The sequence below is a fragment of the Harpia harpyja genome, chromosome 6 (genome assembly GCF_026419915.1).
Source record: "Harpia harpyja isolate bHarHar1 chromosome 6, bHarHar1 primary haplotype, whole genome shotgun sequence".
Lineage (NCBI taxonomy): Eukaryota > Metazoa > Chordata > Aves > Accipitriformes > Accipitridae > Harpia > Harpia harpyja.
Window position 1 is genome coordinate 18,935,690 of NC_068945.1, and position 26,605 is coordinate 18,962,294.

The following is a 26,605-nucleotide window of genomic DNA, read 5'->3' on the forward strand; positions in this document are numbered from 1 at the left end:
GTACAAAAAATGTTTTCCATTTAGATTTCAAATCCATATGCATGGAACTTGCATCTGCTCATCTCAAGAAGAAAAATGCACCAAACTGTTGAAATAACTGGAGGAAATTAGTTGTTTTTACTGTTTTTGGCAATACCCCCTCTGTTCAACATCTGTAATAGAAAGGAAATAATTAGCTGCCCTATTCCAGAGGGCTGTCTCCTCAGTGAAAAACAGATATTCATAACAATGGATTGTTTTGCAAGTGTGTTCCCTGTAACCCTTGGTGCTCGTCCTTCAAAGCATCTCTGCAGTGCTGTGCTTCTACATAGCCTTGAATGTGAGGACTATGAGCGGCTGGTGGTGGAAGGGGCTGTAGGGAGCTGTGGTTTGGACCAATGCAGTGGTTGAAGATGACCTCAGCTGCAGCGAATGACAAGCTGGCTGCTATATTCTGATTCATATTATCCGAATTGACAGGGCTGGATTTAAATCCCAGTTTCTTTCTCCTGCTGGGATGAAAGTGTGCCAGCCAGGGATCACATGGTGTGAGAACTGTGAACAATAAATGAAATTACTTTCAGTAACTTCTCTTTTCAGCTAATCCTTTTGCTTTTTAAAAATGCACATTTTCACAGTTCAAAATTCACTCTAATATCTTTGTATTCTACCCTGGAGCACAATATCTAGTTCATGCCATTTAAAAGTTGATTTTAAATTATTCCAGTGAATTTTAATCTGTGCCAAATAAGTTAATGTTTTCATGACAATTCTTTAATGTGGACTTCTTTTGGTCACTGCTCCGGTATCCTGTGTGTTGTATTTACTTCATTCTAGGCATAAATTTAAATACAGATTAGGCAATGAAAAATATCATTAGAAATGAGCATTGTGCAGTATAAAGGGAGAACAAAGTACCAACCAGAGAAATGTACTAACTTGTCCTTTAACCTTGATACTGCTTTAATTTCAAAGAGCAAATGCAAAACTTTTGTAGTAGCCGAGGCATTAGACAAAACAACTTAGAGTAGTCCCTCCTCCTCCTCCTCCTCCTCCTTTCTCGAGCAGTTTGTAGGTTACATAAGCTGATTTCTTTGTTTTTCCTTTTTAATAGTGAACAGACTTCACTCTAAGTGGACTGGTTTGCATGCTTACGTTTTTCCTCTTGAAACAGGCTTGCCTTCAAAGAGGAGGAGCATAGTGTAATTGAAAACCCAGTATGTAAACTGTCGGCATATACGGAACATCTGGTGAGAAGTCCTTTCTGGCAACTTATAGGTCTTGTAAATAGGATATATGTGAGCCTGTCAGGGTTATTACCGTTGCGAAATCAATTCCTCGTGCAGTGGTACTGGATTATATTTATAAACAATGTCTTCTGAACCAGGTAAGACTGAACGGGATGCCTCTGTTAAAACTTAATCTCTTCAAGACTTGGGGTGTATTTGTGTCCTGAGACGCCAAGAGTTAAACTTTCTCATTTGAAGCAAATAAACCGGTGAACATCCAGCTGCCTTGTGATGCAATACAGCTGGAATTCTCTGGTGGCTTTTTCCTCCTATTCTCAGTAAATGAGCTTGCAGTCTTTGAACTGCCTGCCTGATGCATCTGCCACACTAAGAACTCTGCTCGTTTTGCTGCTGCTTTTGGCTCGTTTTGCTGCTGCTTTCACCAGCTAGAGACTTTCTTAAAAGCAAATCAGTTTTGTGATGTTTATAAGTGGTTTCTGTTCCTGGCTTATTTGCCAGATTCATCGAGCTCTGTTTATAGCTGTAAGGCTTCTATAGGACATTTCTATAAGTAAGCATTGGTTCCAAGAATTATATCTCTCATTGTTTTAGGAATTAGGTGTACGCTTCTGACTTATACTCAGCTTTTGATGTATAATGTTGCAATAATCCATTTAACTGATGCTTATACTACGTTTAACATACAGAATTGGCTTCCAGAATTAAAGAATGTTTTCTTTTATTGCTCCATCCAGTGAAAGGGTTGGATTTTTTTCATTTCAAATATGCTTGTAACTGAACTTTTAAGAATACAATTGCAAATACTGCTTCACTTGAGTGCATTTTTCAGTTCTGAAAAAAGTTCAAGTAAGGTTAAGTTAAATTAAAAGGCTTACCCAACCGCAACAGCTTAATATAAGATACTAAATATTCTGAATTAAGTTTTCCACAGAGAGAGAGATGAAACAGATCTGTGGAAGATTTGGGTTCAGAATGCTGGTCTCACTCTGGAAAGCCCTCTGAGACTAAATAGAGGGAAGAGAGTCACTGGCTGAGTGAGTTTGAGAGATTTGCTAAAGAAGCTTGGAGTAGATGCATGCAAATAGCTTTACCCCAGCTCTCCTGATTTCAGTACTTGTGGGCATCTGATTTTTCTTGGGTACAAAGAATGCTTGTCTGAAAATCATTCTGTTGGCTCCTTATCTGTTTTATGATCAAGTGTGAAATTGCCCTTCTCCCTCTAGCTTTTCATAATCAACCAAAAGGATGGGAATCACACCTTTCCTCCCACTCTTTAGGTATCATTTTGCTGTATCCTGAGAAGAATCTACATGTGGATGTAGAAAACTTTTTTTCACTGGTCTAGCTCTTAAGATCTGTTTTCTAGGATCTGTAATGCATATTCTTTTCCTGTAAATGTAATATTAAACCCTTACGGATTTTCAGGAAGTTCAGTGTGGTGCCATAACTACTATTCTCAATATTACAACTCATCTTCCTTCTTGCCCTTTGGCTTACTTTGCATTAGTTTTCTTTGCAGAGGCCTACAGCATATTTACATATATCAGTGGCAGTCTGAATGTCTATCGTGGTTTAACCCCAGCCAGCAACTAAGCACCACGCAGCTGCTCACTCAGTCCCTGCATCCCCCTCAGTGGGATGGGGGAGAGAATCAGAAAAAAAAAAAAAAGTAAAACTTGTGGGTTGAGATAAGAACAGTTTAATAGAACAGAAATGAAGAAAGTAATAATGATAAGAATAACAATAATAAAATGACAGTAGTAATAATAAAATGACAGTAGTAATAATAAAAGGATTGGAATATACAAGTGATGCACAATGCAGTTGCTCACCACCTGCTGACCGATGCCCAGTTAGTTCCTGAGTGGTGATTTCCCCCAGCCCCACTCCCCCCCAGTTTATATACTGGGCATGACATCACATGGTATGGAATACCCCTTTGGCCAGTTTGGGTCAGCTGCCCTGGCTGTGTCCCCTCCGTTCAACTTCTTGTGCCCCTCCAGCCTTCTTGCTGGCTGGGCATGAGAAGCTGAAAAATCCTTGACTTAGTATAAACACTACTTAGCAACAACTGAAAACAGTGTGTTATCAACATTCTTCTCATACTGAACCCAAAACATAGCACTGTACCAGCTACTAGGAAGACAATTAACTCTATCCCAGCTGAAACCAGGACAATGTCAAATACATTGGTGAAGCTGTGATCTTTGATTTTTTTTTTTTTTTTTTTTTTTGAGATCAAATATATGAAGTACAAATATATTTATACGTGCTTAAAGGTGACAGAGGTTATACTATCATGGTATTTTCAAGGCAGTGTATTTCCCAGGCTCTGGTTAGAAGTTGTATGAAAGCAGTTAATGCAGGAGTGGCCTATGGTGCAAATACCTGGCTTGAAGGGTAAGAAGGGGTGAGCTTCTACCAACCTGTGGAATAGCATATAGATACCTCCTAACGTCACCTCCTCAGAATGGTGTAGGAGACCTACGGATATAGGCAGTATGCATAGAGAAGGTGACAGCAAGTAGTTCCACCTGCGTGGGTTTGAAATCGAGTGGACAGATATCCCTGGACACTCATAAATAGTATCTGAGAGAAGCAGTGAGTTGCTTGCTGAAGCACTGGCTGCCTCCAGTCCGAAACAAAGAAATCCTTCCAGTACTGACTGCTGGGACTGGGTGAGAGGGGAATAGCACACCTGAAGGGACAGTGCGTATAGGAACATATAAATTCACATGGCAGTTTATTCATTGCTATCACAATGTGCAATTGAGACTGTGTCCAGGTGCCTGAGCAAAGCAGGTTTTTTCAAGTACTAAAGGTCCCTAACAAATATGGAAATATGGAAAGTATGTAGAATGTACCTTTTCTGGAGCTTTGATGTTTTTGAAGACTCAGCTTTATAGATTTATTTTTTTTTTTTTTTTAGTAGTATTCACTATAGGGGGAAAGCATCACCGAAAAACTGATTTCAAGCAATGTCATTTTGAAAGGTTCAGCAATACTGTGACCCAGAAGTTAACAGAGACTTAAGTGTTTTCATTAGTACTATCACTATGCTTTGCTTTGTGACTGCAGCACCCCGAGTCTTATGTTAGTCTTTTATGTGGTAGACAGAGACACAGTCTAATAGTTTCCATCAACGGTTGTAAACCCAGTGAATTTGTTGAGTCTTCACTAAAAATTCAAAATAGTTATGGAATGTTCCTCTTCCCCATCTTCCACCCCCGCCCCCTCTGCCAGGTTTATAATTATTCTAAAACAAAAGTATTAAATTCCTTTAACATTAAGAGTTTGGAAATGTAGTGCCTGTGTGTTCCTTACAGCTTGACAGGCGATGCTTGACCTTGAGAAGGATAGGTAGTTAGGAAACAAAATCTTTCCTTTAGATTGCCATAAAATATTTAACACATCGTGACTGCTCTTGCTTGCTTGTAGAAAAGCCCTTACAATCATGACCTGTCACTAAAAAAAAGGGAAAGAAAAAGAAGGGGAGAAAACAGCTGGGTTAGGTCATGTAAGGTGGGGAAGGATTGGAATATTGCCAGACCTTGTATTATAAAAGAAATTAAATGTTTAGCCTTTAACAAATGTTATGTTTTAAGAGTAATTTCATAGATTTTATTTGCTCTCCGTTTTGGAAAACTTTGTTCCCCAACATGGAAGCCATCCGCTTTTTTTAATGAATATTTTGATACTCTTTGTTCTGATGCCAAAAACTGAGGCTCTAAGGAAAACAGTAAATACTGCATAGGACTCAGCAATATTTTGTTGGGCTGCAGTTCTGTCAACAGGTCAAGTGATCCAGTGGGCAGTTGCTGCCAAAAGACTGCCCAGTCTCTCCCTGGGGTCATCCACGAGCCAATTCAGCTCACTCACACAGCACAAAATTCCTGTGATAAAACTACCATCCGCTTGCCCGTTAGCTGCAGGGGATTACACTGGCCTAGAGAGAAACCCAACGAGTGTTAGAGCTGGTAAGACGTGAGCGGTGGGAGCTATGGGGATGTGGAGGGATGGAGGGGATAAAACTTTCTCCTTTTGCTGGGGGGCTGTCTCACCCTGTCTGGGTAGCTGCAGTTAGCGTTTGAGCAGCCTTTTTTTGGTCTGTCCTGGGGCCTTCAAATGTTTTCATTTTCAAAATGTTTGCAAAGTGGACAAAACTTGAGCTATTACAAAATTATTTCTCTTCCTGAAATGTAGTTGGCTTTAATGTATTTTTACATTGCATGACTTTTTTTTATTTTTTTTTTAAAAACATTTCCTATCCATTTGCACACTCGAAGATAAATATTCATATGACTATCAAGCTTTTTGGAACAGTACAGTAAATAAACATCCAAGACTGCATTAAAAATTATTTTAATTCTCCAACTTCAGAAATTTTATGAAATGGCATTTTAAATTCATAATACAGTTCTTTTTTCTTTTTCTTTTTTTTTTTCTTTTAAAAAAAGTATATTTCAAATGGGGGTCTGGAAAAGAGAGGAAAGAGGACTAAACAATAGAATAGCTCTGAATTTGTGCCTCTCGTCCAGTTCATAGCATAAAATGTAAAGCCGTTTCAATCTGTATAAAGTTCAAGAGGCAATTGTACTGATGTGCAGGTCTGTCAGTCTGGAGTGAATTCGGTGGACAGTGTGAACAGTGGTCATCTCTGGCAATTTAGGGCTAAGGGATTTTTCCCCATTTGGATTCCAGGCAACTTGTATTTGACGTCCTTCCATAAGGATGGTTATGAAGTGATGAGTTAGTGTGAAATGGTGATCCCTCTTTTGTTCCTTATGGACAAGAGACGATGTAAAAGCTGGCATAATTATGGTAGGCTTTAAAGGGACTGGACAAGGAAGGTCCTTCTTGAATGATTTCACAGGAAGGCCCTAAATGTACTTAAACTAGGCTTTTTGTGGCTATTCTTCCTTATTTTTTTTTTTTCTTTTTTCCCCCCAACCAGGTCAAAAGCAGGAAGCACTTGAATTCTTGTGAAGTGTCCAGCTTTGGGTTCTTTATATTTCTGTTTTGGTGCAGTGAGCATTCCCAGGGAGCTGCTTGTTTTTCTGTGTTTTGTAGATGATGGTTGTTAATTACTTGGCAGGGAGACTGAAGTGCTTGGGGAGCCTGACAGCAGGCTGCCTGCCCCTGGCTTGGGGGAGGAAAGGCATTCGCCACCGAGCAGCCGGAGTGCCGCACAGCTGCACCGCTGGTGCTGCTGTAAGGGACGAGCAACTGCGTGTTTCTCTCCATCCGCGCTTTGTTCTTCATCAAGTTCATGATTTTATATTTACTGTAATCTTTCACATAACAGGGAGTAGTGCCTGGTAGCCTGTTGTGATGCTATTGTGCAGTTAATACCCTGCAGCCTGTTCTCTGATTAGGGCATATCACTTTAAATTTCGAGCCACGTGTTTTTAGAGAATATTTTTTTTATATTCCCCCCCCCCGTTTGCTCCAACCCCGTTGAGATGTGATTCAACAGAATTAACATTATCTAGTGGCTACTTGCTTCTAGAAAGGGAGTCTTGTCTTCCTTTCCCCATCAATAAATTTGCATCTTTGCCCGAGCTCCAGTGCATCTAAGGTGAACGAATGCGTGAAACTGGCTGCTTTATTTTTTTTTGCGGGGTTACGTTTCTGATTGCTTAATTTTCCCAGACTGCATCCTGGGGCTAAATGCATGCCAGCACTGATGCACAGAAAGTGGTGGGAGCAGGCAGCCAGGAGGAGGGAGGGGAATGGGTGGAAAAACTCTGTCCATGACAGCTGGCTGCTGGCCGGACTTTGGGTTGTCAGATGCTGGCTGGACGCACGGACTGCCTCAGCAGTTGGATGTAGGAAGCAGTTTCCATCTATCAGTGATAATTTTGTTGGCTTGTATTGAATAATTGACTTCTGTTTGGATCTTTGGCTGTTCCGCATTTTGGATATATATTATATTATGTATTTATATTTTTAAATTACTTGAATGCTATGAGTGTGTATGTTTATACAACTTCCGCTCAGATCTTCTGAAATAATAGGTCAGTTACAGTTTCAACCTTCTGTAATTAGGGTTTTTTTTCCTCCTTTTTTTTTCTTTGGGTTTTGGGGGGGGGTTTTATCATCCTGTTTCTAAAAACGCTTCTCTTAGTCCTTTTATCAACAGAAGTAGCTGATTTCATGTCTCAAAGCATACGGATATTTTCTAAAATAGCTCTAAGTTGAGTTGAGGTGAATACGAAATAACTACAGAAATAACTAGGCAGAGTAGAAGTTGAAAATGTCAGTGACTGACTTGTTAGAGAAGTCTTCTGAAGCAGTGTATGCTAAGCAAAATGGTGACATTTCTAGTTAGACCAAATTTGTCATTTTTTTTTTTTTTTTAAAACCTTAGTATTTGTCTAAAAATCTAAACACTGTTATTTCATAATGGCTTACCAATTATAGAAGGGGAGGTCTTTTTGTCATTGTCTGAGGTCTCACTGCACTTGCCTGGTAAGTATATGTTAATATGTCCTTCCAGTGGTTTGATACAATCACCTACGTTTTTCCTTCACATGACCCCAGCAGTGCCTCAATAAGAAGTTAGACTGTGCTGCCCAGCATGGTGTCATGCTGTTTATCTGATATGTGATAAGATGAAGAAAATAAATCATCTTAGGACTTGACAAATAAAGCGAAAGAAACACATAGGGCTCGGTGCCACAGCCCTTGCTCAGATAAGTGATTCTTCTGTGATCATGAGTCTGCTTATACAAATGGAGTGTCTTATTTAGTAAGTAGGAGCTCAGGACATTTTAAAAAATGATGATTGCCATCTGTGCAAAATACGCTGGTGTCAATTAAAACCTCAGTGAAAAAATTTCAGTGTTAAATAAAGTAATACTTGAGGGGACACTGCTCACCTCACACAGCTCTACACAGAAAACTAAAAGGGAAAAATAGTTTGGGGAAGACTCAGTGGAGGTGCGTCCTGTTCATCTTTTCTTGTGCTAGGGTCCATAATCAAAATGGCTATTAATGCAGCAGGAACTCAAGAAAGCCACACAAACCTTACTCAGCCCCTTCCTTCATCAAACGTGTAGGAAGCTGTAAAGAGCTCGTGGGAAGAGGAGGAAGTGACCCTCGGATACGGGGCTCACCAACGCTCCCATGATCGTGATGGGAAAAGAGGTTGATGTACGTAGTCAGGACGGTCCCGTGACTTTGTGAAATACGGCCATGTGAGAAGCAGTTCTTGAGCTGAAAGTTGCCATCGTGTGATGGCACTGGCAAAAGGCTGTGCTGACAAGGAGGGAGGAATTACCTGAAGTTACCTGGTGTAGAAATGAGACAGCAACAGCAAGGTAACTGACTGGTTACAAGATCAACTTACTCTGCCTTATCCTGGAGCGATGAAGCTGCTGCTACTTACTGTACCTGTTTTCTTTCTCGGTGTTTTTTTGGTGGTAACCTTGTGGTTCTTAACTACATGAAGCTAATGGTACATGGCTTGTAGGGTCAGGAACTGTGGTCACCCTTAAGTCTTGTAGGTAGGCTTAATAAAAAGAAAGAAAAAATATTGTCCAAAATTGCTGAAAGAGATATTGACATTATTTTACAGAAAAAAAGCCATGAAAAGTCTCTATAAGTAGAAGAACACTATTGCATATTTTCTCTTTAGATTTTGGGCTTGATAATACATGTTCAAAGACCAAAGTGAAAAGAAGGGTTTGAGGGAATGTTCTGTAATACAGGAACTAAGTATGTGAAAGAGCCGTGCTTGGTTCCTGTAAACAGAACTCCTCATGCTCGGAGCTCTCTCCCTTCAGTCATGTCTTTCTGGAGATGTGGCTTGAACAGTTGCTTGTCTCTGTTCATATAAGAAACCTCCATTATTCATTAAATAGTTGACGAATGACTACCATTAGCAAAGCCATTGTCCCAGTGTGTATGAGTGTAGGTGACTCATAAGAACCTTAGTGTAAGAGATGCTGTGTTTTTGGCAGAGGACCTCAGTCATAAGCTGCTGCTTTCAAACCACAAGCTGCACGTTGGCAGCCCGTTCGAAATCAGCGATTTCCAGTGAAGGGAGACACCGGCGTGCTTCAGCCACTGCGCTGGGCAGTTCTGCCTGCTCCCTCCAGCAGCCCTGCTGCGCTGTGGCGGGGGGAGCAGCGGTGGCAGGTTTCTGGGGGTCCTGCCAGCTTGAAGCAGCTGCTCAGTCAGTAGCAAGGCCTGAAGGCTTGCTGCCTGTCCTGCCTGCGATGGGGGAAGAGATAGGAGTAGAAAGCCGCAGCAGCAATGGCCAGGACTAAGGTTGTCACGCATTATCTGCATGACTTGCAGCCTTCACAACCTGTCTCATGAGCAGTGCTCTGTAATTCCACCCCTGTGGCTGTCAGCAACCCTCCAGCTCCTCTATCCTTAAGGTGCCTCAGCATCAATTTGACCACCAGTTGCCTCCAAAAATTGGGTGATTAGTGAGCGGTGGCATTGCTAGACTGTGGATGACAGTATAAAAGCAGTGGTCCTGTAGGGAAAAGGTGTAGAAGGTGGTGATTGCAGGGGCCCTTGTTCTCAGAAGGGTCAAAACTGTGCCTTTTTTAATAAAATTTTAAAAAGCTGTCCACTGTTCCTTCTTCTGTTCTATTTTACATGACCAGTTAACATTCATAGTGTAAACCACTTGGACTTCTGTCAAATTAACTTTGATTTTAAAGACTCCACATGCTGAAGGTGGGTCTTTTTACTTGCTTTGCATTTCCTTTCCTCACATTGCCTCTCCATGTTCCTGACTCCAGAATGTGCCCTCTCTGGTGCGGAATGCACTAATCAGTGCATGTTGCATGGAGAAACCATAATTACTTCTAAGGAAATAGTTTTTTGGGCTCAGTCTGGGGAAAAAGCTATTTGAAGTCCTGTACAGTGCTTTTTGTTTTATTGGAACAGCACCAGCAGTGCATGTTATGTTATTGTGCTAATCCAAAATTTAGACAAACTTTGAAAGATAATCCCATTAATTGCTGACTTAATCATTTTAATAAGATTCACAGCAGATGTGCAGGTCTGCCTGCATGGAAATGACTATTAGATCAGGGCCAAAAGAACAAAGATCACAGCCAGACAGGACAATAGACTAAGGCACACTGAGTCTGCCTGCTGTAGCCAGTGTTGGCAGAACATTTGTAGTGAATGTGAAATTCGCCATTCGGTCCTTTACTTTGCATGATATACAGTTTACTGAGACTGAGATCAGGAAATTATTGATAAATCTTATTTTGTTAATATTTCTGTGCTTCAAAGCTCGGACTTTATATCTTGAAGCAGGTAACCTAAGTAAATGTGGTGGCATCTATAGCTGGTAACTTGGCAAACTGTAGTTCTTTAGTAGCAGTTACTACAAGTTCTGTTTCAGTCTAAAAATGAAAGGTACTGTGGGAAAGATGCATGGTTTCTTCCAACCCGAACAACTATAAAGCTTGACAAAGCATAGAAAAGGCAACGCTGAATTCTGGAGTCTCGTGAATACCCACAAACCAAACCAGTGCAGTAGTGTTTCATCTTAAACCAAGCAGATACAGGTACATACCTGCTTCGAGTTGGATTCTATCACTGACGCTCTGCATAACCCACCTTAGTTTATTAGAAATGAAATTATTTCAAAAGTCAAAGTTGTTTCTCTTAGAATGTCTTTTGTGTGTTCTGCACAGTTAAACTTGCTGAAGTTTGTTTCGGTTCTCCTTCTGTATTACTGCTCTGTGTATTGTTGCAAGTGGTTCACATACTCGGCGTTATGCATATCACGTTTTAGAAACCTCTGCTCTGTGTTTCTATGTAAGGTAACATATGTACCAAGAAGTTGAATATTTTCTAGTTCTTAGCAATTATTTCGTAGCAAGTGTTTGGCCTGTCAGTTTTAAGTGCAATATTGTTTCATCTCTTTAACTTCACCATCAGATGTTTTAAGTTCACAGGGGTCATTGAACTGAAAGAGCAGTATCAATACACTTTTTGCCATCTACAATTTATACCTACCATATTTACTTGCAAGATTTATTTACTCCATGCAATAAATGCTGTGAAAGGGAGGATAATATTTGTTTGGTAGTTCTAGGAATGTTCCCATGCACTGAGAAATAACAGTCTTATATGCTTTACATCTTCATTATTCCCAGAAAGTTGTCTACCTTCTTCTGTTGAACTTAGAATACTTTTGCTTGTTTCTGGAGAATAGCTTTGCAGGAAAAAAACCTACATTTTTGCATTTTGCCAGCATATGTATCTGAACTAATCCTTTAATAGAACCTGATCTGTGTCCTACGCTTTGCCAAGATTCCACTTTTCAAAGATAATTCTAAATCTTCTGATATTTGCCTTTTATTTTTCTGGCCAGCACCTTCTTGCAGAAAGAAAACCAATTTCTTCAGCGAGACAGCCCTCCTGACTTCAGCAAAAGGTTTTTTTTTTTTTCCACTCTTCTTACAGCATTGGGTCATCAACTGTTTGCAGTATTTGAGCAGTGGTTCACCACAGTAAAGGCTGGCCTGATGTTTAACCCTTAGAGCTCATCCGCACAGAACAGAATATCAGTATGAAGTTTTTATACTATTCTGCAGCTGCAAAGCATTCACATCTCTATCACCACTGTGATGGGAGAGGTGAAGATACATCAAAACACAAATATGTAATTAACTTGAGAGGATAGCATTTAATAGATTTAATAGAGGAAGATAGATTCCCCCCCCCCCCCCCCCATGAGAGAAACTTGGACCTCCAGACTTCCTAAGCTCTTCCTCCATACTCCTGATTTTCAAATAGTTTGGGCTTAGTCCAGTTATTCTTAAAATGTGTTTAGGTATGAATCAGCAGTATAAGCCTTTTAGTAACATGTTGGTTCCTCTCACAAACAGGACAAACCTGTGAAGGGTAGGTACCAAGTTACTAGAAACTTAGTTTTGAGGGCAGGTTTGGACACAATTGTGGGCAAAATCCATGAGCCGGTTTAGTAGATTTCCTGCTCGGGCCTCAACAAATCTCTTGTTGTAACTGCCCAGGTGAGAGGCTGCTTTCTGCCTTCTTGTTTGCGCTCAGGAAGCTGCTCACTCTTGTCCTGGCCTTGCTACAGTTCCTGTAGTGTTTGGTAAGTTGATGGGTGAGTAAGAGGTTGGGTTGAATTAGTCTCTTTTAGCATCAGTGCTACTTAGCGCTCTTCTGAACTGACCAGGAGATTATATGGCTAGGTTACTGTGGCTAACCCAATGCTTTGGTAGATAGACTATTAGCTGAACCTCCACCTATATCCAGGGGTGAGGAGGAAGGGTGAAGCTTTGCACTGATCTTACATGAAAAGATCTAGCAGTAGCACATCAAGACTACAACCATTATGGCAGTTCTTTTTGGGACTTAACACACCAGTTATACATGGCTATATAATTTTAAGAGTAATTTGAGACTTAAATTTTGCCTCCTGGCAGTCACAAGAGAATGACTTTTCCCATAGACTTTGGTTACATTCAGAAATGCTGCATTTCTTTCATTCAGAATGTATTGTTAAGAGCGGGATCACAATAGCAGTAAAGATTAGACAGTGCTGGAACGGTGTAGATGCACTATGTGCTACAGTTGGGACTGACAATAAATATAACAGAGACCTAATGGTGTTGAGATTGTCTTCCTGAAGCTTGTGGAACTGTTGATGGAGGACCTATCCAATAGTAAAACACTAATTTAACCTTTTGTGAATATAAAGAAGCCATTTTTTTTTTTCATGTTACTGGCATTTCAAGCTGGCTGATTATGTTTGTCTAAATGTTCATGGCTCCAAGTTGTTTCTAATTAGAATGCTCTGAAAAAATAGATAATGCGTCGCCTAGCTTCAAACATTCTTGCAGATGCAAGCATGTTTGCAAGCATTCTAGCTTCTCATTTCCTTGCAGATGATAAGCAAAATAATTAAGTGCTTATCAAATTTACAGTGTTTATTTCTCTTTTCTGTTAGTTATTTATTACCTCCTCTTTCTTGCTTACGTTCTTGCCTGCCCCCATTTTAAGTTTTTTTTAAATCTTTCCCCACCTTTCTCTATTCTTCAGTGTATTTAATCATCCCCAATTATAAAAGGTGGTATTAATCATGTACTAGTCAACACAGTAACTGGCTGGTAGTATTTTGTTGCGCATTGCATTTCTGACTTCAAGTAAAATTTCTCAGTTATTATAACGCATAGGAATAGCAGTAATATGCAAGTATTTCTTTAATCAGGTCGGAAATAATCACAATAGGATCAGCCCAGTAAAAGCTGCGGGTTTTTGCAGCATGTCTGACTTTTTGCATATCTAATGGGATTTTAAGTTGTACTTACAGGGTAACAACTGTGTTTCTAAAAGGTGGACTGTGTTACTGCTTACTTAAATGGACAGACCTACTGAAATGCGTGCTGCTGATTGTGGAGCAAGTATTTGGTATTTTCGTAATGTGCTGAAAATTATGTGTTTGGGGCTTGTGTTATAATACACTTACATAAAATACACTAGATACAGGAATTTTCACCACAGACTTGTATTTCTGCCACAATTTTCTTGACTACGTCACCTGGAAGGTAATATCTTTCATTGGCTAGAAACCAGGACTCAGATTTCCAAGGATGTTAAAGGATGCTTTTTATCTGGGCCAAGTGCTTTTATTACCATTTCCATTGTTTGAATATGTGTTGCTTTATATTTTCTTCCAGCTTTCTTACCAATAGCAGCACATTGATCCTCTTAATCAGAATAAATTCCATTCTGCTAGGAAGAAATGAAATAGGAGTGTCAGCTGGCTTTGTGCTTTGCTCTTTTTTTTTTTTTTTTTTTGAACTTAAATTGGAACCCTTTCCTACAAAAAAGTTGTAATACGTTTAGCTAATTTTTGGATGCTACCTTCTGTAATAAAATAAACTATTTGAATGTATAGCATTTTGTGAACCCTTTGAATACAGAAATAGAATGGCTGAACAAAAATGCTGTTTTTTCTATAGTTCTTCTGTTGAACAAGCACATTGACAATTCAGATAGGAAAAAGTCTGTTAGAGATTGCAATCTTTCTATAGAAGAGCTTAGGCTAGTCATGGTGGAAGTCTTTTTTCATATCCAGCTCTTCAAGGTTTAAACAACACAATAAACTTCAGCGAAAGGCCAAGTGTGGTTTTTAGGATGAGACACTCTTAAAGGGAAGACGAGTATTCTAATTTTCTTGTAGAGAAGTGTTAGCACTTAATAAATGTGTTTATAGTCATTCTACCTTATATTTAATCCTGTTTCTAACTCTTGGTTTTTTATATGTATTTGTTTTTCAGGCAGCAGCATCTGTCCAAAGTCCTTAATATTGTCTAGATCTTGTACAGCGAGTGCCACAACCAGGCTAGTTGAGCAGAATGTACACAATGAAGCGGCTCAGGGAATAAATGGAAGTGTGCCAGTCAAACAGTCCCCACGTTCAGCTTCAAATCCAAAGCCACAAGGTAAGTAGTCTCAAATATTTTTGTTAGGGAAGTTGTTCTTCATCTCAGACTTTAAGAGAAATAGAGCACCTTGAAAGAACTGTATTTGTCAGAAAGAAAGTAGTGGGATAAAAGCTTGCTACTGAAATACGAGTGTTCTGTAAATGCTTTATGAATCTGTAATTTCTGATAGTATTTTGCTGAAACAGGTTCTCAGAAGAAAAGTTAGACTTACTAATATGTTACAAGCTCATAGGTCTAGCTACACTTTTTATCTCAAATGTCTAGTAATTTGTTGTGCACTTACTGCCAGGCAGCAAGTGTTAAATTTGTTCTCTGCCCAAGAAGTGGCTAGTAGGTAGAGATGGGAGAATGTGTGTAAGCCTCTTGTTTGTATCAAACTATTGCCAGGGCTTATTTTTCAAAAGAATTACTGTATTTGAGCTGGAAGGTTTTGATTCTGTTTTTGAATTGGAGTGTTTGGCAGGCTGGCTTCAAGGCAGGGGTAGTGGGGAAGATATTCAGGGCCTTTGGGATTCTAGCAGAGCTCGAGAGGAGCCCTCCTGCAGAAGTATGTGGAAAGTTGGGAACTTCGTGTTTCTGCAGTAAAAGCTGACCAATAATGTCTGCAGAGTAGAAGTAGATTTTCCTTCTTTCTGTCCATAAATAGTATCTTCGCTTTTAGAAGCTAAATAGGTCAACCTACATGTTGACTTCATACATCTAAACCTCAAGCCATCTTTTTATGTGTTCTTCTCAGGAATATTGATGATTCTGCTGAGGCTGATCACAACAAAGAGTCAGTATGTTCTGGAAATCTTGGATTCAAAGCGAACCTGGGCTGATGTCTTTTAGGAGTGACATGCAATAGGAACTTCATTCATTTCAAAAGTTAAACAAAAAGAGTGACTTTAGGAGACAGATACTATGATCCTGCTCAGTGAATTGGATTCTGAGATACATTGCTGATGTGACAGAAACTAGAATTACTTATAGAAAACTGGATCACATCTAATCACATAGAGAAACTAGAATCACATAAGAGTCATCATGTAGCGGATTTAACAGTATCTGTATCAATTAATGGAAAATACATCTTGAAGAATTTTGCATCAGTCCCAAGTTCATCTTAGAGTTAAGGAGGGAAGAAATTTATTGGGGTGTCAAGAAAGTTTTGTTTACTTAGGGAGAATGAGAGCAAAATAAAGCTGTATTTTTTGTATTGTTTGTTTTTATAGAAATTTTGCCAGTGCTGTTCACTGAACTAAGATGTTTTTATCAGTCATATGTAAACGTTACTTATCTGAGTAGTCCTTCTGCACCAGTTCCTAGGTCTCTGAAACGTGTTCTCTGAAACTAAGTTAACATGAGAACATGTGTTCTTCCTAGGAAAAATATTTTAGAAATCTGTTAATGGATAAATAGAAATAGGCAATCAATAAAAAGATTTTAAGCCTTACAAAAACAAAGCCAGCCCACTTATTATAAATTTCAGCTGTTAGATAAATTAGGAGTTGGATATTATTGGACACCATTCATTCAAGTAGTTACGCAGCTGTTGTTGCTCTTCCCTAGCCATGACTTCTGTGTTTGTCAAAATTGCTTGCTCCAAAATGTGGCATAGCCAGGAATAGTGTTGTAGTCTAAGAAATGCAGCTGTATAGATTATATCCAATAATACTGTTGTAAACAGTGTTTTGTGCCTGCTTTGTTCATGGGTCTATGTCTTTCTCCATTTATTTCTATTAAATATGTGCATCATATTGAAGTTATGTAGTATATCTTTTTGGCCTTTTTATTTAATGGAAGCAAAACAAAATAGAATGAATAAGATAAGCCTTTGGGAGTCCAAATGATCCAAGCAAACTAAATTGCTCTAGTTTATTGGTTTAAATGTGGTTGCTAATTTTTTTTTTTTAGACAGCTTTTGATGTACAGGTACAGAAACATTTTTGGTTTATAGTGGCAGGAAATGTTTTTTCCAAATGGTTGTTCTAGTCATGCAAATACTAACTGTCCTTTCATGGTGAAAGGAAATGAGATGACAGACCTGAATTGTAATGCCAATATATTTGGTTGTTGATGAACTAACTGCAAAATGACCTTCATCTAACCTACCATGATGTATATAATTAAAATGAGAGATAAAAGATGACTTTGAGGTTGCATTGCAAGTGGGGTACAGCTATTTTTAGTAAACTTAGCTTTAACGGAGGAGATGGAGCTTTAATATAGAGGAAAAATGTCCAAAGTCTTGCACTTGAAGTGAACCCTGGACTCTGAACCTGTTTTGCCTGTACTTGGTCTCTGAGAAGTAGTTTAAATATTTGGAAACAGATCACTTAAGGTAGCTAGATCAAGTGAACAAATTTCTGCACAGAATCCAATATAAAATTCTTTCTTTTCATTTTCATTTTTTTCCCCAGGCATTTCAAGGAGAAAACAAACTTATCTGTCTGATACATTGACAGTAAAAGAGCAATTTTTGTTCCCCAGTAATTCCTTCCACCAACAGTTTAGCAATTCATATGTCAGATTTCTGTGTTGAGTACAGTTTGATTCATGAAAATCTTCGCAAATTTGGAACAAAGCCTGACACTGACTGAAAGCCGATGAGGAAGTTAAGCAAAGAAATCAGGACTGTGGAGAAAAGCAGTCACAGTCTGTACCAGCTGCAAAACATGGTGCTCCACCTTTGCATCAATGCAGTGCATTCTGTGATAACATGGACTAATACAGACTAGAGGTGGTCACTGGAAATAGCAAAATATGCTACTGAGTTCCAAGGCAAATATGATGCACGAGAGATGAAGCAAGTTGTTAGATAATTTGAAATTTGCCCTTACCTACAAATATTTGGGCAGCGATCTGAACCTAGCAATAGCAGAATGCATGTAGAGGGACATGTACAAATTGACCAGTTTTTTCTAGTTTCTTCTATTGCCTGCTCTTTGAACCTCTTGCATGAGTTTTATATGATGTCCAATTACTAAATACTGGGCAATGAAACTGTTGTCTGTACCAGGCAGTTTTATTGTAGAATGGAAAATATGTTGAAATGTCAACACTTCTTCAAAGCAGTGAAGTGTCATGTCAGTTCAAGACTGTGCATCAGTTGCTCATTTAAATTTTTCTAATGAGTGCTTAGGAGTACTTGTGAATCTCCTGCTGAGGCTGAAGAGGAATTTTTGTTTGGGTTGGAGATGATTTTCCACTCCAGAAGACGGCCTGGTTTGTGCTACTGTGAAATGGTATGGACGCAAAGCATTCAACACGTAGAATTCAGCAGTCAGTTTCAGCTATCTACTGTGTAGCATCAATTCTGTCCTCCTTTCTCAGTTAATTATAATATAGTCTGAGGTTTTGAAGGTATTCAGTGGCCTGGGCCCAGAAAAGCTGAAAGACCTCTTAAACACCTGGGATGTAGACTGTACTTCTCTGGCAAATGAAATTTCTACAATTAAAGGTGAATTGAACTAACACTGGGAGCTGTTTCTAGCTAGACTTCTCCAATCTCAGTGGTGCTTGGAGAAATGTGTAGCAATGTCTCTTTTATCATCAAAACTGCTAAATCCCAAACATTATCTCCAGGAGGAAGAGAAATGAGAGAACAAAGCACATCTGGTTATTATTGGTCTTCTTTCTTAATACATTATTGGAAGATACTTGTTCTGATGTGGTATAAAAATGTGGAAATGTACATCCTAAAGAGGAGATGACTTTTTTTCTCTTTCTGCCGAGTCTTGGTTACTAGTTATTTTGTACTGTTCTTGGGAGTGTAAATCTTTGGTATCTATCCAGCTGTGCTCATTTGATCTTCCTGAAGATGATGAAGTATGCAAGGAGGTGATGAAGGATGACTTAGCCAGGAGAGCTGTAGTTGCTTACCACAGGAAATTTTAACTGTGTATTTTCATTGAATCAAAGCGTAGCAGTGTGTTTAACCAGCAGAAGTTAAATGCATCCTCCCATTTCCTTATGTATATGTACAAAGTTGAATACACAACTAGGCACTGCAGCTTAATTCTTGATTAGGTGTTTTGGCTAGCGTTATATAGTAGCAGCTACCTGAGTATACTGAGGGGATTTCTTTGGGCAGAATATGTAGTTCGTATCTCCTAATGACCTCAAAATTCTACAAGTATAGAGACAAGAGTATTTATAGACTCCAACAGAGCTCTGTATTATGCAGGGTATTACAATGGGCCAGTCTTTTATCTTTTTTTTTTCTTTAAGATCCTTGCTGTGTGCACATTGAAAAATAATCTGATTAAAACAAAACACTACAGAAGTACATTGAGGGGAGAATTAATGGAATTTATTTTCTGTAATCCCTGTTAACAAGGCTGACCTTACAGGAAGGTTTGCAGGTTTTTTTACACTACTGGTTCTTTTCTTTTCATCAGTCTTGTGACTATCCTTTTCCCATTGCTCTATTTCTAAAACTTACAGTAGCTACAGGAACAGCTGCTTCGGGTAAATGCTGTCTGTTAGATGGTAATAGGGAGTAAAGAAGAAAATATCTTACATTAGTGAATTGGCGTGGCTGGTTTGTGGTTCTCCTCTGAAAATATTATAGGGATTTTGAATATACTGGGATTGTCCAGTTTGACCAGAGGTTCCTTGTGCTGCCCTACTGAAATGCTGCTAAGCTGGGCTTTTTTCAGTAATAGCCGCAAAAGTGTGCGACACCTCCAGAGAATGTCCTAGAATTTAATTTTTGTCCCAGTGGATCCAGTATAAAAATAGCTTCCAACTAATTCCTTCTGCTTTATCAGTAGACATTAATTCCCTCCAGTTTAGTATTAATTCCCTCCAGTTTAGTAGTTTTAATATATCCTTGTGAGACTATTAACGTTTTATGAGATGTACAAAAGAGTTTAAGAGATATACAAGTCTAATAAAGAAGAGAATTCACAGGACCGCAGGTTATACAAAATCCATTACAAGAGTAAGAAGTGTTTCTACAAACTAGCGTAGTGCTGGTCAGTAAATCCACCCAGCATCCCCTTTCCCTTCCATCTCCTCCCCGAGGGAATGGCAGTGCCCATGCTCAATTATGTGTTCTGCTTTTTCCCAGCCTGCTTGTGTCGCCTTTTTCAGCTGTCCCATCGCCTTTGTCAGTGCAGCAAGCTATTCAGCGCTTGGACAATTATCTGATGCTCATTGGCCTAATTCTGCCAGACCTCCTCCAAACTCGCTGAGAAGAGGGAATATAGGGAAAGCTGCTCCACTGCACTGCAGCTGCAGCTGAGCAAATGTATGCGGCTTCTCAGGAGGGGCTTCAGTTACTACAGATACTCAGCAGTTACACAATTTCATGTTCTGCTTGTTTCAGGATTGCACTGTAACTGCTTGAAAATTGCAGTATTTTAAGTCATCCTTTCTGCACTGCATCCTTCCCCAAACTTGCTTTTTTGCTTATGTTAATAAATATAAAATAAAGCTTGAAAGGACCAAAGATACACATATACACAGTAAAAGCGTCTGATCTACAGTAATTATCTTCTTCTCCCTCTGATTATTTCATTTATCAGCATTTGTAGTTGATATGGTTGAATTCTAAAGCTTTTTGCGATACATTCATTTCTTCGTAGAGTCCCTCCTGGTACTTTTCAGACTGCAGCGATCACTATAATCCCATTTAAGTGCAATTAGGTTATTGGAAGCCCAGGTGAATGTTACCTCCTATAAATTTAAAGAAAGGTAGAGATGGAAAGTCGCCCTTAATCAAGTGTTCCTTCAAGTTTATCATGGTCGGTGATAGTATATTTGCAAGAATTTTTTCATCAACTCTTTCAAATGTCAGTTGATGGGATTTAAGCTAATTCCTGTGGTGCGCAGGTTTTCCAGGGTAAGTCAGCAAGCTATTCTAGAGTCAGCGATGCAGGGAACATGGCTTTTTTGCATCCATCTATTGCGTATCCTGTACTAGTGCTTATTTTTCTACTGTGAGAGTTGCATGTGATTCCTAATGCCAATTCCTGTCCTCCCCTTCGTGTTTGCTCCCTGGCAGGTCTGTGTAGTTACTGGAGGGCCGGTGCCTGTGGCACACTGGAGTGCGGTGCCTGTGGAGCAGCGGCCGAGCCCCTGGGGCTGCTGGTTCCCCTGGCAGGGCATTGCCTACTCCTGCTGATTTATGCCTGCCTTTTATTAAAGGGCAGATATAGTCTTTATTTTTCAATTTCATATCAAATGCTTTCACTTCTCCCCACAATATGTTTTGGGAGTGTGTGTGGGAACGAACAGAGTTATGTTCTTGGGAATTAAGGACCTTTCCATTAAGTCTCTTTTTGGTGGAGCGGGAGGTGCGTTGCTCTGATAGTGGAACACATTCAGACCCTGTCTGTGAATGCTTTTGCTGCCCACAAATGCTTCACAGTCGTGTAAAGGGATAAAAGTTAAAGATCCCCAGCACTTGTGACTTTAGCTGCTTTATGTGTCACCTTTGTCTTTTGTGTTCTAGTCACTGCTGCATTAAACAGTGGCTGATCATTAACAATCTAATTAGAAGCACTTACGGTAGGGATGGAGAAAAAGAAAGAAGAATAAAAAATATTTTCAGGAGGCCAGGTTTTCAGCAGTATAAATAGACAGAGGTTCAGTGAGTAAAGGAAGCTCAAAGCTGAAGGCAAAAACCTTTTCCACTCACTATTATTGAGGTCATGAGGGAGAATATAAAGAATGAGAGCACCAGAGTTTTGGGGCAGCAATTTAAATCTCTCTTGAGCTCCACAGCACAACTAGATCCTTTGATTATGCTTAATTCTTTTTTACAATAAAACCTGCATTTAATGAAGGCCACATATGTGTTTACTACAGTACACTATAAAACAAACAAACAAACAAGAAAACCCCCTAATTTTCTAGCTTGTTCAAGTAGCACATGGTTTGGCTTTTATCCAAGAAATATAACAAGGTGCCTGCCTGATACCAGACAGTGCATAAAAAACTGTATGAAGTCCCTATATTCATAAAGCAACTTTAAGGTTAAGTGAAGCCAAGAGCGTCTCTTCTTCATTACTGTAGTAAGTTCTTAAGCAAAAATCTCATATATGTTCTGGCAGCTCAAAGGAACAGTTCATGAGCGATTGATTGTTGTTGTTGTTGTTGTTGTTGTTGTTGTTTGCAGTGCCTCCAAAGCCAATTCATCTACAGAAGGTGTCACCTGTTACATACCAAACCCCTAGGCATAAAGCTTTATCAAATCAGAAACCAAGAATGGAGGAAGAGGCACCCACCCCTGTTTCTAGTGTCGCAAAGGAAAAGTCCAGTAAAGTGTCAGATCTTATCAATCGTTTTGAGGGAGGCAGGTATGTAATAGAATTTGAATTGGTTTGTAACTCTGTTGTGTGTGGATTGTTGGAACTTGAACCTGTGAGGAAGATCGTTGGTACCACAGTAATGCTCAAACCCATCCCTGCCAGAGGAGTTGATGGCAAAACTGCACATTTTGAAATGGTGCAAGCCAATTGTATGTTTGGCCTGTACAAGGTGTGCTTTTGCATGAGGTGCTAGTCTTAATTTTTCTTTAAAAAACAAACTTGTAACATTTTTAAAACATCCTGAAATATGTCAGCAATTCGAAATAAGTGCTGATTTTAGAATGAAACATTGGAGCTAATCTTAAATTATGTTGTTCTTGCAGAAAAAAAAAATTACTTTTATAAGCAAATAGAGAAACCTGAAATCCTTATTTTCCTTTTATACTGTCTTAACCTGTTCATATCATTCATGTGGAGAGGGTGAACTGTATGAGTTATTTGTATTGATATGGCATACATTTTCTGAACTGTTTGCTTTGCAGTACTTGATTTTGGTGGAATAGCTTGGTGTTCGTGAGTTTTGATACTGCCTTTTACAGGAAACATTTGGAACTTTGAGAAACATGAGCCACAGTGAATTCTGCTTTCGCAAAATAGCGTTACTTGTGTGTCTTTAATTAGATGTACATGACAAGCATTATAAGCTCTGGAACCTAAGTTCTGAATATATCTGCTCTGTATAAAGAGAGCAACCCTCCAGAAAGCCCATGACAGAGGAACATCTCAGGAAACAGTCCAGTGACAATTGAGTGTTGCAAATTTGGGACGTGGTTTTCTTGTGTTTCCTCGGGATACTAATGTTCTGAAGGGGTGCCCTGTACAGGAGTGAATACATGGTGTACAACAGAGCATGTCCTTCTGATGAGCCAGAGTATTAAGACTTTCATTGAAAGAATTTCCCCTTAAGATGGGGGAAACTTAATCCCTTATACAGAAGCAGCTGAGCATTGCAAAATGTTTGTCTAGCGGAACAGAAATCATTTCAGAGCTTCATCTGTAGGAAACTTCTGTCGTTAGGCAGAGACTTAATTGCACTCTGTCATGACAGCTGCTCAAAGACGGGAAAAAGAAATTGCTGCAGCACTGGAGGTCCTGTGAATTCTTCTAGCACAGGTCTCTAGTCCTGTTATCACTTTGTTTTCCAGTCTTCCTCCAAAGCATCACCCAAGTCTTTTTAACAGTGTAGTACCCTTAGAAAAACAATTTTAACCTTTCTGAAAGGAAACTCCGCAGGTTCATTGTGCCCTACACCAATGGGCCCTACGTTTCTTCTTCCTAGACATGCCTGCTGCATTGTACAGGAACTTTTTCAATATTATGCAAATAAGTGAAGCTATAAAGAAATAAAGGAAAACTTCCTTATTTGTAGACTTCTAAAAGTAGGGACATTTTGTTTTGGGGACTAGGGGAAGCTGAGTTGCTTTTTGGCCAACAACATTCATTAAGTACACCCAATAATGTCTGTCTAATGATTAAATTCTCCTCAACTCTATGATCTCTGCTTATAAGAAACTTCCATAATTAGCATGCCAAGTTCTGGAATACCCTGCTGTGGCCATGGAAGCAATTCCTGTTTTTTGAATGAGTTCAGCTCACAAAATGTGTGTCTTCCAGGAAGGTGAACTTCGCTTTTAATTATTGGTCTTCAGACTAGGTAGCATGTTCATGAACTGCAAACTGTGATTGTCAATTATGATAACTTATTTTCATTAGTCTGTACAGCCCACAAACATGTAGGCATGGCAAAAAGTTAATTAAACCTCTTTGCAGTGTGCATGCAATTGAAAAGCGTAAATTAATTCTATCTTGGAGTTAAGCTTATTTTTTAAAAAAGCCGTAATCTTTACACAACTAAAGGAAAACTGATTAAATTTTTTTTTTCTATGATGGAAGAAGACAAAGCTAGTGTAAGATATTTTATGAGCTCTGTGTACGAAAGTGCAGAATACATTTACAATATTTGTGTAAACCATCTTATAAATAAGGAGTAAACATACAGTTTATAAGTAGTCTTCATTTTTCCCAAAGATTAACGGTCCATAGTAGGAACAGTATGTTAGAGGACAGTCATGGTATTGTTTTGCAAGTTGAATATGGCTTGTTAAATGTACTTCAGACAAAAATGTATAGGTTTTATTTTGGTTCCAATTATTTTTATTTTTTTTAAAACTATAATGAAGCCAAGCACTTTTACGGAGTAGGCTACCATTTATATTGGCCTAAAATTCAAAATCTCAAAAATAAAACAGAGAAAGAGATAGTGAAAGGTATGAACAAGGGATAACATGTTTAAAGCAGAGATAAAATGTAGAGGAAAAAACCTTCAGAAAAGATGCAGCGTGATGAAAGAACACTGCTAAATAAGGAAACTGGGGGAAGAAATAGGATAAGAATTTAAAGCTCCTCTTGTAATATGCTGAACTATGGAGAGGGATGCTAAATGTTCTTGGATGTTTTTCATGCATTTTGTATAATTAAACAGCAATTAGGGAACAGGCTGCTTGTTAGTTTAAGCATTGGACTGGGACTTGGGAGACCATGAGTCTGTCTCCATTTCCGCCAATAATCTACTGGGACTCTTTGGGCAAGTTGCTTCATGTATTGGTGCCTGAGTTCCCTTGTCTGTTACGTGTAGCTGATAATGCTGACTTCCATTTTAAAAGTGAGATTCAAGACACATGAGGATGTAATGAATCAATATGGGTGGCACTGGGTTTCCAGTAAGAGACGCATGTTTGTGTGGGTTTCAATGGAATAATGCCATTCAAGTCTTGGTGGCCTGAACTTCCTATTATTAATACAGGAAAAATGGTTTGGGAGGAATTGGTTATATGGTGCAACTCTCCTACTCCCCATACCAGGGGTTTTCTATAACACCATGTTTAACTTTTCTCTCATTTATGTTTTGTTTGTTTGGTGTTTTTAGCCCGTTAAATCCTAGTGATTTGAAGAAAGATTCCTCTGTTCTCCACATTTCTAAATCTCAAGGAAGATATGGGTCAACACCATCACCTCAGCCAAAACTCCCCTCCCAGCACCCACTACAAAAACAGGGAAACAGTAATACCAACAAAACTCAGGTTGTACAGCTACACACAGCCAACGGAGTAGTAGCACAAGACCAGACGGAAGATGAGGACAGGAGATTACCAGATCGTGGCTCCGCTATATCCACCCCGGTTCCAGATAATGCCATCAACAGCAGCTTGATAAATGGGGAAAAAAAAAGTACTTCCAGAGAGTCATTGCAAAGTATGACTGCCTGTGAAGGACAGACGCTTAACAGCTGCTACAGGACTCCAAGCAGTGATACACTGCTCCCATCTGAAAATGAAACTCTAGAAATTAATACTAATGTGAAGGAAGAACCAACTGAGGAAATGAGTAAGCAAGATCAACCTGTAGAAACAAAGGTAAAAAGAGAAATTGTTTCGTTCTTGCTATATTACTACTTTGTGTATTTTGTCTTGGTTTTTATTTACAAAAATAAGCTTCCAAGAGCAGGTCAGAAAGTTGAAAATCTTTTGGTTTTTTCCTCTGAAAAAAAGACGGGAAAAAAAAAAAGTTTTGCTTGCCTTTTCCCCCCTTTACTACTTCCCCTCTCTCCTTCTTCGCCTAAGGTATCTGAGGTTTAAAAAAAAGTGAAACTGAAATATGTGTGCATGTTCAGCACTGTGCTTCAGCTGTGCCAGACTACAAGGGACACATGTTAGCGGTGTATATAAAATAAAATTCCATGTGTAGTAAACTGCAGGAACGGGGCTTCAGGCGGAACTGTCATGTGAATACTTAACTTGGATGTAGTTGTCAAGTCAAAGCTGGAAAGGCAGTGGCAGTCTGCTAGCTATCAGATAGACGCAATGTTCCGAGTATACTAAATATATGCCTTGTTAACAAGAACAACTTATATCATGATGAATTTGAGCTTCCTCGTAAGGAAGGTTTTAAATAATTAAGGGAACTAAGTGGGTGGAAGAAAATCTGTCTTGGGAAATTAATTGCTCAAAAATTGTGTATATTTCCACTTCTAAAAGTTTGATCATGCAGTTTGCCTTCTCATGCTGAAGCATTCATTGGTGGCCAGTGAACATCATTAACAGTTCTGGTCCAGCTGTGCCATGTGTGAGTCATGGCAGGGGGGCTGGAGCGGACCCTCCTGGCCTTCCTCTTCACCGCAGAGCCTAACAAGCAGCTGAGCACCGATAAAGCTCATCACTGCTTGTCAGGAGTACACCTGCATCAGTTAACTACAGACGTCTCCAAGCCCTGGAGTTTGGTTAGCTAGGGGTCACGAACATACACGCTTGAGGGGAAATTCCGTGTGTGGGAAAGGTGGGTCTCAAATTCTCATGTATCCTGGGTAAGGACAAGAAGGGGCTGGTTTGTGTGGATTTTCTTGTTTGTTTTAAGGGTTGTTTTTGCCAGTAATGAATGAACATTATTATTCCCATCTAAACATAAGCCTGGTTGCTGTCCAAGGCACCTTTAACCTGCCACACCTGTCATTATGTTTCTATCTCCTGTTCAGTAATGCCTGTTTCCCCTCTCTGTGCTAATAAAGTGCTGAATGCTCCATGGGCAATGATGTTAAGCTTGAATCCAAGTCATGCAGTAAGGT

At 39.3% G+C, this 26,605-nt stretch overlaps 1 protein-coding gene across 9 annotated transcripts in view; it reads left to right on the forward strand.

The window, feature by feature from the left end:
- FGD4 (FYVE, RhoGEF and PH domain containing 4) overlaps window positions 1-26,605 on the forward strand; it is a 113,189-nt gene that overhangs the window by 55,819 nt on the left and 30,765 nt on the right. For 3 of the 9 annotated variants that reach the window (XM_052789670.1, XM_052789673.1, XM_052789674.1), the window contains exons 2-4: window positions 14,519-14,683; window positions 21,795-21,975; window positions 24,914-25,400. In XM_052789670.1, coding sequence (XP_052645630.1) covers window positions 14,519-14,683; window positions 21,795-21,975; window positions 24,914-25,400 — 833 coding nt within the window. Of the gene's footprint in view, window positions 1-1,133; window positions 1,367-5,132; window positions 5,207-8,350; window positions 8,552-14,518; window positions 14,684-21,794; window positions 21,976-24,913; window positions 25,401-26,234; window positions 26,320-26,605 lie in introns of those variants that run through there. The other 6 variants (XM_052789672.1, XM_052789675.1, XM_052789671.1 and 3 more) reach the window with 6 other exon arrangements.